Source organism: Falco cherrug, chromosome Z (genome assembly GCF_023634085.1).
Source record: "Falco cherrug isolate bFalChe1 chromosome Z, bFalChe1.pri, whole genome shotgun sequence".
Lineage (NCBI taxonomy): Eukaryota > Metazoa > Chordata > Aves > Falconiformes > Falconidae > Falco > Falco cherrug.
Window position 1 is genome coordinate 26,817,968 of NC_073720.1, and position 12,592 is coordinate 26,830,559.

A 12,592-nucleotide genomic window follows, 5' to 3' on the forward strand; every position below is an offset into this window, starting at 1 on the left:
AACTAAAGTTTGGGACTAAAACCACCATCACCAATAAATGCAGAGCAGAAGCAAGACATGTACCCCTGTAGCACCCAGGGCAATAGAGTACAACAGGCATCTCTGAATAATTCTGAATGTAAAATAGACTTTTACATATGATAATAGCAGCACAAGCTACTCCAAAAGCACAAGGATATTGCACCTTGTTTCCTTGCTCAGTAATCACAAAACAAATATTCAACAATATTTTTAAGAATGACATAGCACAGTACATTTGCACAAAGGTGATAAAATCCCTGCGCACTTGCAGATCAGTGTTTCATTACAGGCTGTTTCTTGCCGAGACAAGTACTCCTGACCAATGGGTTAGAGGAACTAAATGAAGAGCAGAGTCCGGGTTATCTTATTGCCCTGCCTATACTTACCACTGAAATAGGGAGATGATATGGACCATTAACCTGGTAAAAGCCCAGGTGATTCTCTGCCGTCTTAGCAACTTGAGTTCTCCACAAGCACTAGCACCATGAGCACAACCACACAGCCAGGAACAAGGCTTTTCCCAGTTAGTCACATGGGCCTGACTCAGCTTATTGCAAAACCACAGCCTTAGGTTTTAGTACCCAGCTCCTACATTCATTGAAGATGGTCACTACTGTAACTTTGAGGAGATCTTGATTACTTCGAAATCCTTATTTGAACTAAACTTTTCACATTGGGCATTAGTTTCTTATACTGAATGTTATAAAATTCCAACAGTAAGTCTATCCAAGTAATTCAGTAACTTGAATTAAAAATCACAATGCTCAAGAATGCAACAGGCCTCTGTATTTAAAGGCCAGGTAGGTATAAGTCTGCTTTCATTTACTTACCTTTTTGCTTCTTCTAAGTGGCATAGATACTCATAAGCAATGTTCTGACGCCTCCTCTCATCCATCTCCTCTGCTGAAAGCCTTTCATCATCCACAATAGCTGCAAACAGAAACCCATATAACATTACACGCGAATCAGGGGTGATCCTCAATGCTATTTTACTGAGAACCTAGGCAAATTACCACAAAAGAGAAATTAAAATAGTCATCCCTTCTCAAAAAAGGCCTTTTATAGCATGATGCACAAAGATACTCAGATCACCAAGAAGGTGCTGTTCTCTGTACAGTGAATTCCTCAAGTTTCACTTGTTCAGAATTAAGCATGTATTGCTCTTTATCCATTGCCTGGTTTGGGGGCAGGGTGAACCACTTAAGCATGTGGGGCTGAGGCTGGGAACCAGCAGAGTTTCAGCTTACACATCCTCAGAGGAGTTTGAGGACTCCAATGTGGAAGCTCAGAGCAAGCAGTGGATAGATGGAGAAGCCCCATGCTAAAGCAGAGCCTCAGCAGTAAAGACAGACAACAATGCACTGCAAACTTATTTCAAGGGCAACGTGGGAACCAGCAGCAGCTTCAGGAACCTGTGAGACTGCAGCAGAGCTGCCTCCCACTGATGGGGGTGATGAGGGCTGTAATCAAGTGAACAAACTGTGGTATTCACACCCCTACCCACCTCTGCAACCACTTCACCTCCCATAAAGGCACTCTCCTAGTCTATTAAGGATGACAGTGTGCACACCTCCAGCTGCAGACGACCCTGATTATTAACCACTACCCCATGACTGGTCTCCCTCTCTTTGTAGGGTGCAGAGGGCCTCTGTGAGCTAATCCGCAATTCTTCCAAATGTTTCTAGCGATGACTCTGAAGGACCACAGTAGTGCTGACTTCCAGCTGAATTTCAATCACAGCATGGGAGGCTTTTGGAAACAGCCTTCAGCATAAACCAGTTCCCAAAATGACACCCTATTTTTACTAGCGGTTGTCAAAGACCTGGCCCTGCCCTCCCTTGTGTTTCTCAGCCCCATACTCCCCTCAGCTCTTGTGTCGGAGCTGGCAATCCTGCGGCTGTGTCAGTGAACTGAAGAGTGATGACTATTAAGAGACCCATTTCTAGGAAGATGAGGTCCCTGATCTAAGCTGCTGTGCACCTGCGGGCACACTGGTGCAGGCACAAGGGAGGAGACGGAAACACAGGGCTGGGCCAGCTGCTTTCTGTGGCAGCCCACGAGCTACTTAGCTGAGAACATCAAGACGCATCCTTGGTAAAAAAGAAAAAACACACAAACAAACAACAGATACACGGGCCCCTCTCTTCAAATGCACTGTGAGAGCGAGGTGGTTTGTTAGTTTGACTGTCACACAGATTGTGCATACCACCAGCAAGTTTTCAGCGTTTCACTGACACAGCTGCCTCATGTAGTGGGGTAAACACTTTCTGGTAGCTGATACAGGCAACTCAAGTAAAAGGCACTATAATAAAGAAAGAAGATGGGCTTTACAAGTACATGCAGACATTGAAGGTTGTACCTCAAAAAAACCAACAAACAATCCTGCATGCATTTACTGGGGACACAGAAGAGAACACTACTCACTCACATTTTGGACTGATGCTACCACACATTTGTTAACGTATGATTAGCTGCTTTAAGCTTTGTAGTTTCAGTTTTAATCACCACAGTTATCGATCTCTCTCATCTTTGCTTTTAAGATGGCTTTTCCTAATTACCAAGAAGTTTCATACATTTAATAAAAAACAAATGTTTGCCTTGCTCAGAGTCCCTTTCAAGTCTAGTAGCTCCAGTAAGCATGACTCACTAAAATGAGCTCTCAGATACTGTAATCACTTGCTACGAACCAATACATGAGTTTGGAGGCAAACATGAGATGCAGGTGGTAAAACACCTAACCTGGCAAACTGGCCATGGAGGCTGCTCTGCTGCTGCTTTTGGCCATGCCACTGTCAGCACATCCAGGACAGGCTGCTCCCAGCCCCTGACACCGCTCCCCTGCTGTGGGGGAGTCCTGGCTCACCAGAGCAAGGGAGAAGTACTGAGGAGCCACAACACTTACTACTTGTGACACTGAGCTCTAAGGCCACTTTTCAAACAGCAGAACACCCCCTGGATGAAGACAAATGCCACCTGAGGAGCCCAGCTGACCATTCCAGTGTGCTATGGCCCTGTCAGCCAGGATGGGGGAGCTGGTTCTGAACCAAGCATTCATCCCCTATGACAACACCCATGCCCTACTCCTCTCAGCTCATTAAACAGCCACATACTCCTGCCCTCCAAACACATCTCACCACAACCATAAACAAAACAGCAGAAAGGCAGCTTGTCTGAAAGTAGGAGTAAGAAATCACACAACCTGTTTGATAACTATCCATCCAGGAATTTACCTGAATGACACTAATGCTTTGCAATCTAGTCTTGGATCTACACATCCGCAAGTCCCTCCCATCCTCAACAAGGTCATCCCAGATCAAGCAGGCCTGGCTAGCCTCAAGTCCCTTATTACCATTATTTGCAAAGATTGATTCAGAGGATAGATGAAGGAACTGACAGATATTGTGGGATTGTAATAGTAGTTCTGCTTAGAAATCCCTCCAACAATAAGGGAAAAGGGTAATAGGTGAGAATAAGTAACTTGTAGACACCGAGAAGTGGAAAACCCAGATCCTTTCTAGAAGAGATACTGTATCAGCAACTCACAAGTAGGAAGTTTGTCTTCTTTCCTATCAGGGCCAAAGCAGCTCTTTCTGGGCTGAATATCTAAGCACTGAAAAGGCAGAGTACAGAGCATGCAAACACCTATGGTGCTTCGGCTGGAAGGAGTCTCTTGCAACATAGTCTTCTGATAAAACAAATTACACCCTTTCCCCCTCCAGCACATACTGGCTTCAAAGCAACAGTGCTATCACATCAAATAAGTGGTTACAGACACTTTTAGACACAATGACAACCTACAGGATAGAGGTCGCCCCAGGATTGAGCTGCAGAGGAAACTACTTCAAAGACTTGGGTCCTTAAAGTCTAGTCTACGATAATATATTCTGGCAAAGGCTTCTTCAATCTTTGACTAGAGCCCTAGAACTTCAAACACACTATGAGTGTGGCCACACTAAGTTTAACACACAAATTAGCTTGGTTTGAAGACAGAAAACTCAGTCTTTCTGCCTAACTAGGCAACTATTAGTCAGAAGACTGGGAAGACTGATGAAAGAATAAACATTTCTGCTGTATCAGTAACTTCTTGATTGATAATGCTCAACTTGCTAGGGAAAAGACTGCTGTGTTAAAGGGTGTTAGCAGGCAGAGTAAGCAGGGCTGGGCTTCAGATTAAGAACTCCAGCCCACTGGGGTAAGCAGGCCAAGCCGGATTCGGACAGATGCAAAATGTTGCAACCAAGAAGATCCAAATATCACAGAAGGCGGCACATGCACACTACGTGGAAGTTGTAAAGAAAAAAAGGCATCTAAAACAACATCTTATGATTAAATTCACCCATTTTGTGACTCTCAATTTGGAATTAAGTGGAAAAATATCAAATATTCTCTCAAAGAGGGAATGTTAAGAGCGTGTCTGGACTGCTGACAGGAACTAATAAAAATGCCAGTGTGGCTAGCCTAAAAGCTCACCATTTCAATTCATTTTAGATGTTGCCACCCTGTTAGCCGACAGCCAACACATACAAAGCATGTGTGCTAAGACACCGAGTTCCCCCATTACAGATATTCCTTCATGGAAAGTTACTAAAGCAAGAGTGAGTATGAACCACTACATGGAGCAGTGAGCAGTACTAAAGCTTAAATTGCCACACCTAATTTTGAACAAACAACTAGAACACACTTATTCTGGCACTCAGTATGATGCAATAATTGTCCAAGTAAATTCTTCCAGCAATTGATTCAGAGTTGAAGTCACATTCTACTAGCAATTTCCTACATATTATCATTCCACATAACTCTCACAAAAATCAGTCCATTTAGCAGGGAGCATTCATAAATGGCAAGACCTGAGCATCTTCTGTCAGCTGATGTATTGCACTTACATCTGCTCTTGTCTTTGTCTGAAATATTTGTCCTGTGTACCACCAACATGGAAAAAGCAGAGGAACAGGCAAGGCAGTAGCCAGGACTAGTTGATGTTTGCGGTTTGATTATGGATTACAAAAACTTTCTGATGCACTATGGTCCAAGACAGCCATTCCAGTTGTTAGCAAATACTTGGAGCTGCATCAGCTGCAGACCACAGGGATGCCAACGCACCCCAAGGTGCTACGTGCACCTACAGTCAACATGGGACAAGCAGCGTGCACTGACAACATTGCAGACAAAACAGTATTTCAACCTTCTGGATTTGAGTAAGTTTTCAGAAATAAGGCCAACACTTCTGAAGCTGCAATATAATTACTGAAACTAGCCCCCAGCCCAGGTGTACAAGAGCCACTGGAGCCATGACCTTACAAACAGTGTCTGTAAAGAGATTCAAAACTTCAGGTTCACAGAAGAAATGCTCAGTTTACACAAGAATTTTAAGAACAAGCACTGGATGTATGAATGTTGCCCAAGATCAGAGTTAACCCTCTTATCACAACCATAGCAAGGATTTTGGAGGTCCCAGGATCACAGACATAATCCACATCAACACTGAGCTGACCGGATCTCTCCCATTAGTCTGTTTATACTTGATATCATATCAAGTAAGAGGTATTTTATGGATATAATTTGCAGCAGTTTTCAATTGAGCCCATGGATCCATGGATTGTATTTTTAAATGAAGCTAAACTTGAAACTTCTGTGATACATAACCAAAGCAAGGAGAAGTAATGCTTGTTTTAATTTCTGAATACCGAATTATGGAACACTTTACAAGATGTAATTCGAAGTTATTCAGGGATAAAAATTCCCCAAACAGACAATTTTTATTGTCTTAAACTGAAGCTAAAAAAAAAACCCTGCAAAACCTGCGGCAGCATTTAAGGCTTCCTGGTCCTGCATTTGCACTCAGACATGTAACCGTCTGCAATAGTTCAAGAACAGCACGTGGCTGCTTCTAGCAGGCAGACCATTTAAAAAGGCATTTGCCACAGACACACCAAAAGACTTATACTGAAAAAGGCAAAGAAAGGAACAGAGGCTTTTGTTTCTCAGGGCCAGCCCCCCTCAATTTCCTGCCACCAGAGACTTTTCCCATGAAAAGTGAGATGAGAGCAAGGAGGAGGGTGGCTTTTTTGGCACCACAACAGGGAAGCTCAATACACAGGACATAACAGAGGATGGAAAGCACGAAATCCTCTTACGGTGACAGAAAAGAATTTATGAAGTCAGGACAGAGGAAGAGAAGAGGTACATGAGTAATACTGTAAAATGCTGGAGTCGTTTTTCATCAGCGTATTTGTATTAAACAGTAGCCAAACCACATTTGGCAGTCCCAGCTGCAAGCCATCCTGGCTGCACAGTAGGCAAGGTAAGGAAGTATTCTAGTCCACTGATGAGAAATTCTGTGTATCCCTCACCTCACCTTCCTGCCTTTTCCACCCCAGCCCATCCCCATGTCACCAGTATTAGCACACTGAAAAGCATTTCACAGAGCAATGCTGTAACAGCTGAAAACACAAAAACAAAAGCCAAGCCCTTCTTGCACAAAACTCCTGACTGACACTTTGCTCACCATAGCCAGCCCCAGTGAAAGCCCAGCACAGTACAACAGGCTCTAGGCAGCATCCCATTTATGTCTGCCGGTATGTCTGCCATGAGGATGAGCTGTGCATGTGAAACATTTGCCATCACGCTTCAGCACTGCAGTTTCAAGAAAAAGCTAGTTGCATTTTAGATCATCAAGGTGACTCAAAAATTCTGGTTATATAAGAGCATGTAACTCTTGTCCTAATGTGAAAAAGGCCAATAAACTCAGTGCTATTTTTGTATTCCTGGTAAAATCTATGCTTTCAGGCTCCCAGCACCCCAGGAGTGCCTGCTCAGGGCAGTTTAGCTCTGAGCTCTACAGTCACTCTTAGGCTGGCAATTCAGGTGCTGCTACTGCACCAGCACAGCACTAGCCAACAGCCTTAACCAGAGCAGATTGAGCTGATGATTCACTGAGCCAGGCTTGCTGCTACCTGAGCTGCCCTCACTGCAGTGGGGCAGGAGTTTACAGCGCTGTCAGGCAGCTGGAAAACAAGCAGACAGAATTACATGTACAGATGTCAGAAAAACAATGCTCAAAAGCTAGAGGCAGAAAGAGTTCCTTCCTAAGCTTCTACTCCTAATGCTGACTTGCAGGTGCCTAATGCAACAGTTTATTAAATGTGCAGAAGGTAACATCAACTTCAACTACGTGAACAGAGATCATTCAATAGACTACTAAGAAAAAATGGCTTTACAGCACCAAACACCTATTAGAGGTGTTCTTTTATTAAGGTATTTAGTACATGCAAGTCTATTGTTATACTGGAAGAAATTTATCTTTGGACAAAAAGTTTAATGCTCTAATCAAAACAACTTTCTACAGATTTCTCTGTCAAAGAGCAGTCACAAGAGCATCCCATGGCAACAAAGACAGGTAGCCTGAGCCTTTTTCTGTAGCTTCAGTTAAGGGAATTCAGTCCATACCCTGAACACTTTCTTGGAGAAAAACCTCCATGCAAATGCAGACACTCAAAAACCTACAACGGCTCTAAACATGGAGAGCAGATTCACTCAAGATAGTAGACTAATATACTTCATTAAATTATGAGGCTCTTCAATATGGCATTTTTCAAATCTTTCCAACACTGAACTACTCTCCCACTCCCTCAAAAATGGCTATGTCTCCTAATCTAGTTATTACATTGTCTGAAGCATGCAGGCTCAGATTTTCATACAGAAATACACACACATCTTCTGCCCAGCAGACAGACATCATCCACTTTCACAAATTGTGTGTCAGGATCTACAAGGCCACTGTCCTACACCAAATATCACTGCCAGATGCTATGCAAACAGGGGAAAAAAAACAAAGCACCACTAGCACAGGAATTTTGACAACAGAAGTCCAGTAAAAAGACATCCTGATCTAAAATGAAGTGTTTAATAAACCAGTCTTTGCCTTGGGCTTTCTCATAAAGCATCATCCTTATGCATTCACTTTCCGGAGCCTCCTTCCCACATTTCCTTGAAAAAGGTCATATTTCAGTCTCATGTATCTACTACCACAAGTCCAGCCACATCCATTTACAGAGACTGAGCACTGTTACAATACAAGGACCTCAGCATTATCATACCAAGGGGAAGGTGATGCAGCAGCAACCACAGCCCGTGCTTCTGGAGCCAAGTGTCAGAACTGCTTGGTTTCACAGTCCGTCAAGTGCTAACACTGACAGAAGGCTGTAGGACTGTGTCTCAAGATACTTGAACTCCCACAAAGTTTAGGAAAAAATCTCATTTAACCACACAGACACAAGTAGTTTTGGCATTCAGCAAGTAACCATATGCACTGCCAGAACATTTAACTCATTTTTCTGCTTATAGGTATACGTATCCTTTACCCCACTTTTAAACCTTAGGCTCTCTACACTACCATCAAGTAAGACTTCAATAGAGGAAATACCTTAAAAGACATTAAGTAGTTCTGATGTTATCTTATTTTATGACACTAAAGCATGGCCATCTCTACTAGTAGGGTCCTTTAACCTTGTGCAGAAAAACCATGTGGTTCATTTTATCTTAACTTCAGTTTAACTGATCTTTGTGTTTAGAAGAAAAAGGAGACAGAGTAAGGGAGTTGAAGGAAGTATATGAAAGTCCAACTGCCTACAATTTCAGTTAGCTTCAAGTGTTTTCATCTACAATTAGAAACATGAAATGCAATTTGTAAGCCTATTGCCCAACCACTTACACCTACATTTAACTGCCAGTCTCACAGTCTCCAGCACTATTTCAGATAACTCCTTAATAAAATTGTAACTGTTTATCTTTGCATATTTTCCTAGCTGGTCACCTCAAGGCACAACACAATTCCCCAAGCTTCAGGTGCTCAAAGAACACTTAAAACTCTTAGCTCCTTTCTACAAACTACCCAGCTGACCTTAAAACTCTTTGCTAATAACCCCTCAGTCTATGTTCCTGGAAAAGTTGCAAGCCTAAGGAAGCACTCAGACTGATGGGTTCTGAAGGTGAAGTGAGCACCAGTTAGAAGTTATTTCTTTCCCTTACAAGCCATCCTACCCCCCCTTGCCTAGTCAAAAAGCCATTAACATGGCCAGACTTGAAGGCAGCTTGGAACAGGCTACACCAGTATGTAGTCCGTCTGGTTGGAAGGTTTGCTTAGTTTCCACATGCTTACAACAACAATGACATTTTTTATGTGGGACAAAAAAAAAAGCAGGTTTTTGAAAAAGCTGGTTGGTCAAATCAGCACATCACTGGAGGCTCAAGGCATTCAAAATAATATTGCAAATTCCAGCCGGAATTTCCAACAGGCTTTCCTTCTCCAGAGGTTAATTCACGAGGAAACAAACAGTAAAGCATGAAAAGTTCCTCTGTCAGCTTTATACATTCACTCCTTTCTTAAATAAAGAACTTGTGATTTGAATTCCATGTATTTTGACCCATTTACCATTTGCTCTGTTCATTTCAGCAGAATTACTTTAACCTGTTAGCTTTTTATTAGGAATATACATTAACAATCCTCAATAAAAGAGCCAGAATTTTGCCATATGGATTCCATTTTCTTGCATTTTACCTACTGTGACCTCAGTTCAACTTAACACAAGCAGAATGTAAATGAAATAATGAAAAGGACTGTTTAATAGTGCCAGGCTAGTGAAATACACTACTCAAGTATGAAAGACAGAAAAATGCGTCTACAGCATGCATTAGTATCAACCCTGTAATTGGGCTTAGTCAGAAGAAAAATGCCAAGTCTTGCCTACAAATGCCATCAAATTTATTTCTAGCATTAGGAAGTTTATATATCTTTTTTTCTGAAAACATGGATACACCTGCAATTAAGTCAAATGCACCCACACATATACATAAAAGTGACTTGTGGAGAGTAAAATACTTTGAAGATTACCCAAGAAGGGTGAACAGCTCATCTGAAAGGCAGTCATCCCTATGCAAGGAGCTGGAAGCAGAGGCACAAGTTAACAGGAAAAGGAGACATGCCTTCAGCCTTCTGCTGAACCCCAAAGGCAACTTTCATTGTATGTAGTCTCATCACCATTGCCACCTGTGACCACAACCCCACCCATAAACATTTGTGGATCAAGTAGAGGCAGAAAACCACTGCAGACACAAAGTGGAAGAACAGGAAAGAGGGGCTGAAGACCATCAAGAGGAAGGGAAGGGCAGTTTGAGCTCGCCACAGTGGCAGCAGGAAATCCTAATTCAGGTTTGTCAGCCTCTCATCTGTTCGCACACACTGATCTTGAGCCATGGCTCTATCACACTACTGCTGCCAGTCAGATGCTCTGCTGTGCAAACAGCAGCTAAGATCACTCTAGGTTGTTTGAGACACCTTAGCCAACATGCAGGACCAGAATAAAGTGTGGCTTACTGTGGCAAAGGGGGACCCTTTGGACTGAAGAAGCCAAGCATGTCTGACAGGAGATACTGATGCTTCATCAAAAAACAAACTTGTTGAAGTCCACAATGAAGAGCATAACACTGAAGTTTTTCAGTCACTGTCATTCTTTGGTAAAAATTCAAAAGACTGATGGCTGTTTAAATAGCAATCAATTAAGATAACACCCTGCAAATACTGCACAGGATTTTTGGCTAAATCAGAAACTTGTCTGATTTATTTTTCTGTCTTGGAAGTGTCAAAAAGGTCAACTGCATAACCATTTGAGACCAGAACAGTGATTTGTATGTACACTTATAGTGAACCTCTACTACCCTGAGGCTGGTTAGGGAGATGCTGCTCTTGGTTGTGAGAAAGGAGGAAGACAACAGGGACAGGGGGTATGAGAGAGAGGGGGAGGGAATAGCCCCTCACATCTGAAAAAAGTCCAGCATGATACTCTGAGGGAAGAGTTGCCAAATGGCTTCAATATCCAGGTGCTTGAGAGGCTGACATCAAAAAGCTTCCTACCAGCAAACTCAGTACAGTAACCAGCTGGAAGAAATGTGGTAACATGTAGCTTCAAGAACATAAAAGAAGAACAACTAGCAGGAACACTGGAGTGAAAGACAAAGAGAACCCAGTAAGAAAGATATGTCCGAGTGTCACTGAGTAACTTGACAAGAGCTGCATGAGTCTCAGGATCTGAACTGTAAGACTGTGGAAGACAAACACCTGTCTAGGAAAAACCATAGGCAAGAGCATCACTTAAGTACAGAGCAAGTTTGAAATCACCATAAGACTGCAGTGTAGAAACCCTCAGACCTGACATCTGGTTTTAATTCCTCCTTTGACAACTCATCATCTCCTGCTCCTTCCCCAGCCAGTCTGTTGCAGTCCTCCTACCAAGGTCTGAACAAATCACCTGCTTCACTGTCTCCATACTCTGAAAGGAGCTCCATAAAATACCTGAAATGTTGCAGGACATTTTTCCTTCAAGATACAAACACAAGCATATGAATAAAAAAAGAAAGAGTATGCATGCCATAAGGCTTGCAGCCTTAAATTTGGAGAACACATTTCCCTCTGACTTCCTTGCTTCTCATTCTGAAGTAATTACAACAGTCACAGTATCTTTGAAGTTTGTAATTTAAATTCATTGATTCACAGGCATAATGATTTTTTTAATATTAGTGGGGAGAAAAAAAAACCCTTAAGCATGAAGGATAATAGATCTGAAAATTTACTTTGCACCTATAAGCCCATAAAACAAGACTGAACAATTCTAATATAAAAAATAGCTTAAAATTCACAAGAACGTAAAGAAATGCTCTATGATGCAGAATATCAACATATAGGTATGGTAAGTTTAGGTGATGACCAGAACCCCTGGGCACCCCGAGACAGGATCTGAACAGAGCCATGGTGGTTCCTGCCCTCCTTCCAGCATTCCTGGCTCCCCTTGCAAGGCAGCTGAGCTGCTTGTGAAACAGCTCCCAAAACTGCTGTGCACTCAGCAGCTGCTGCTGCAGCAGAGATGGCCCAGTGTAAGCAGGAACCACAGAAAGGACAGAGGTGCAGCCTCAGGCTAACAAGCTAGGATATCACCCTAAAACCTCTTGGTCTTGCAGCTGTGCAAGTCCACAGGTGCAGAAGGGCACAAGGGTTGGATATGCACTTTCTTTGTTCCCGCTTCATGGGTGAGATGACATGTTCTTGTAGGAAGGCAAACAGTGTAGCTATGCAGGTAACCAGTTCAGAGGTGGTCCCACGCGAACAACCACCTTAGTTATCACTTGAAGCCTGCTTGGCTTCCACTCCACAGTAGGCAAGCAAGTGCTTGCAGTGTTATCAAAGCTGGCACCACTGGCTCCAGGGTAACCTCCTCCCAGTTCTCCCTGCTAGGTCACTTTGGGAGGACACCACACAGACAAGCAAACATTGCTTGCAGGGCAACTGCCCACACTGCTTCTGGACTAGTCCAGCCCTTATTTCTCATTTACATACATACCCAGTGATAAGAATTAATTTTCCTTTCATCATCAGGAGGTAGAACCATAGCAGAGATCAAAAGCACAGAAGATGTAAGTCTCTAAGCAAGGTTTGAAAAGAGCAGACAAAACCCCACCCTTTCACTCAGTACATCCAGTATCTAAATATTGAGACTCAAAACAGCTCTGAGTAACAATGACA

General features: G+C 42.8%; 1 protein-coding gene across 8 annotated transcripts in view; it reads right to left on the bottom strand.

Annotated features, from left to right (window-relative positions):
• IQGAP2 (IQ motif containing GTPase activating protein 2) overlaps positions 1 to 12,592 on the bottom strand; it is a 127,928-nt gene that overhangs the window by 105,240 nt on the left and 10,096 nt on the right. For all 8 annotated transcript variants that reach the window (XM_055698663.1, XM_055698660.1, XM_055698662.1 and 5 more), the window contains exon 2: positions 852 to 951. In XM_055698663.1, the coding sequence (XP_055554638.1) occupies positions 852 to 951 (100 nt within the window). The remainder of the gene's footprint in view (positions 1 to 851; positions 952 to 12,592) is intronic.